The sequence below is a fragment of the Cynoglossus semilaevis genome, chromosome 3 (assembly GCF_000523025.1).
Source record: "Cynoglossus semilaevis isolate Cse_v1.0 chromosome 3, Cse_v1.0, whole genome shotgun sequence".
NCBI lineage: Eukaryota > Metazoa > Chordata > Actinopteri > Pleuronectiformes > Cynoglossidae > Cynoglossus > Cynoglossus semilaevis.
In genome coordinates, this window is record NC_024309.1 from 14,773,631 (window position 1) to 14,774,966 (window position 1,336).

The 1,336-nt window shown below is 52.5% G+C and overlaps 1 protein-coding gene across 1 annotated transcript in view; it reads right to left on the reverse strand.

The window, feature by feature from the left end:
* Positions 1-1,336, reverse strand: part of emilin2b (elastin microfibril interfacer 2b) — a 33,184-nt gene that overhangs the window by 21,659 nt on the left and 10,189 nt on the right. Inside the window, exons 5-6 of the mRNA XM_008308269.3 lie at positions 189-404; positions 50-103 (exon numbers count right to left, since the gene is read on the reverse strand). Coding sequence (XP_008306491.1) covers positions 50-103; positions 189-404 — 270 coding nt within the window. The remainder of the gene's footprint in view (positions 1-49; positions 104-188; positions 405-1,336) is intronic.

Here is a 1,336-nt window from a genome sequence, read left to right on the forward strand (position 1 = left end):
CCCTCAACCCCCCGCCCCATAAAATAAAAAGAATGACAGGAGCAGTTACCTGAGACTGGGCTCACGGTGGTCTTCTCTGACCCGAACCGTTTGACTGGAGAAGCTGTGGAGAGACAGCAGATATTTGACCATCAGGTCACTCGGCTTCACGGTCGGTGGGGGTGTGTGTGTGTGTGTGTGTGTCCCACCTGGAGCTCCTGCGAAGCCCTGGATCGTCATGCTGCCACTCGTTCCCTCAGGCAACTTGGAGGAGACCATTTTCCCAGGAGGCCCGGCCTCGCCGATCTCTATCACAGGTGGTCGAGGGAGGAGGGCGTCCAGGGGGTCCTCGGGGCCCACGGGGTCCGGGAGGCCTTTACTTGAACCCTGGGAGAGTCCCGTGTCCTCGACGGCAACCTGGACACCTGAACGGAGCAGACAGACGGTGAGTGACGGGCGAGCGCCGGAGGTCGAGGCCGTCTGTCAGGGAGAGAAAGATGAACGGCCGGGGGGCGGGGGGCAGACCTTGGAATGACCCGGGCCGCTCTCCCTGACACAGACCTCCATCCACGAGTTTAAATGACTCTCAGGTTAATGAAGACATGAGTCTGACAGACCACCAGGGGGCAGTCCCTGCAGGATGACCTTTGACACCAAACAGTTGTTTGTCTTGGAACTTTCTGACTGACCCTCACCATCATCACCTTTTCCTGTCAGTTACTGTTCGACTGTGGACGTCTTTTTGTCAGTGTGGTGACTGTGTGGGAGTTGAACCATCAACCCTAGGCGGCCATGTTGAATCCCCTTAAAGCCACAACCACCAACAGAGACTGGAGTAAAAACAGATTTAACCCATAAACCTCTACACCTGCTCAAACCAAACCCCCATAGAGAAAATGATGTAATTTCACATCATGGCCCACAGGGGTCGCTGACCCACCGCTGCCTCTACTGGTGGGTCTGATTGTGTTTCTTTCTAACTCCAGTGTTGGAGATCTATTGTTTGGTTTAACCAACGTGACAAAAAGTTTCCGACCGCAGCAGCAGGAGAGCAGCGAGACCTGAAACGCTGCCAGCTGAAAAACACTGATTTACTTCATAAACACTGGTGTTTATAGAGTCGACTTCCCGCTGGAAAAGGCAAGAAAAAGTGACCGGCACGTCGTCATGATGTCATTCAAAATGTCCAAAATGTTTGTTTTTTTTACCACCTCATTCACTGTTTTAGGATCTGATATCAGAGTGAAAAAAAACTAGAAATTCAACAAAGTATAAGTAGTTAAACATCCAATATTTAACTTTTCACAGATCCCCCCCCCCCCCCCCCCCCCCCCCCTCTCCGTATGGGCCTCATGTT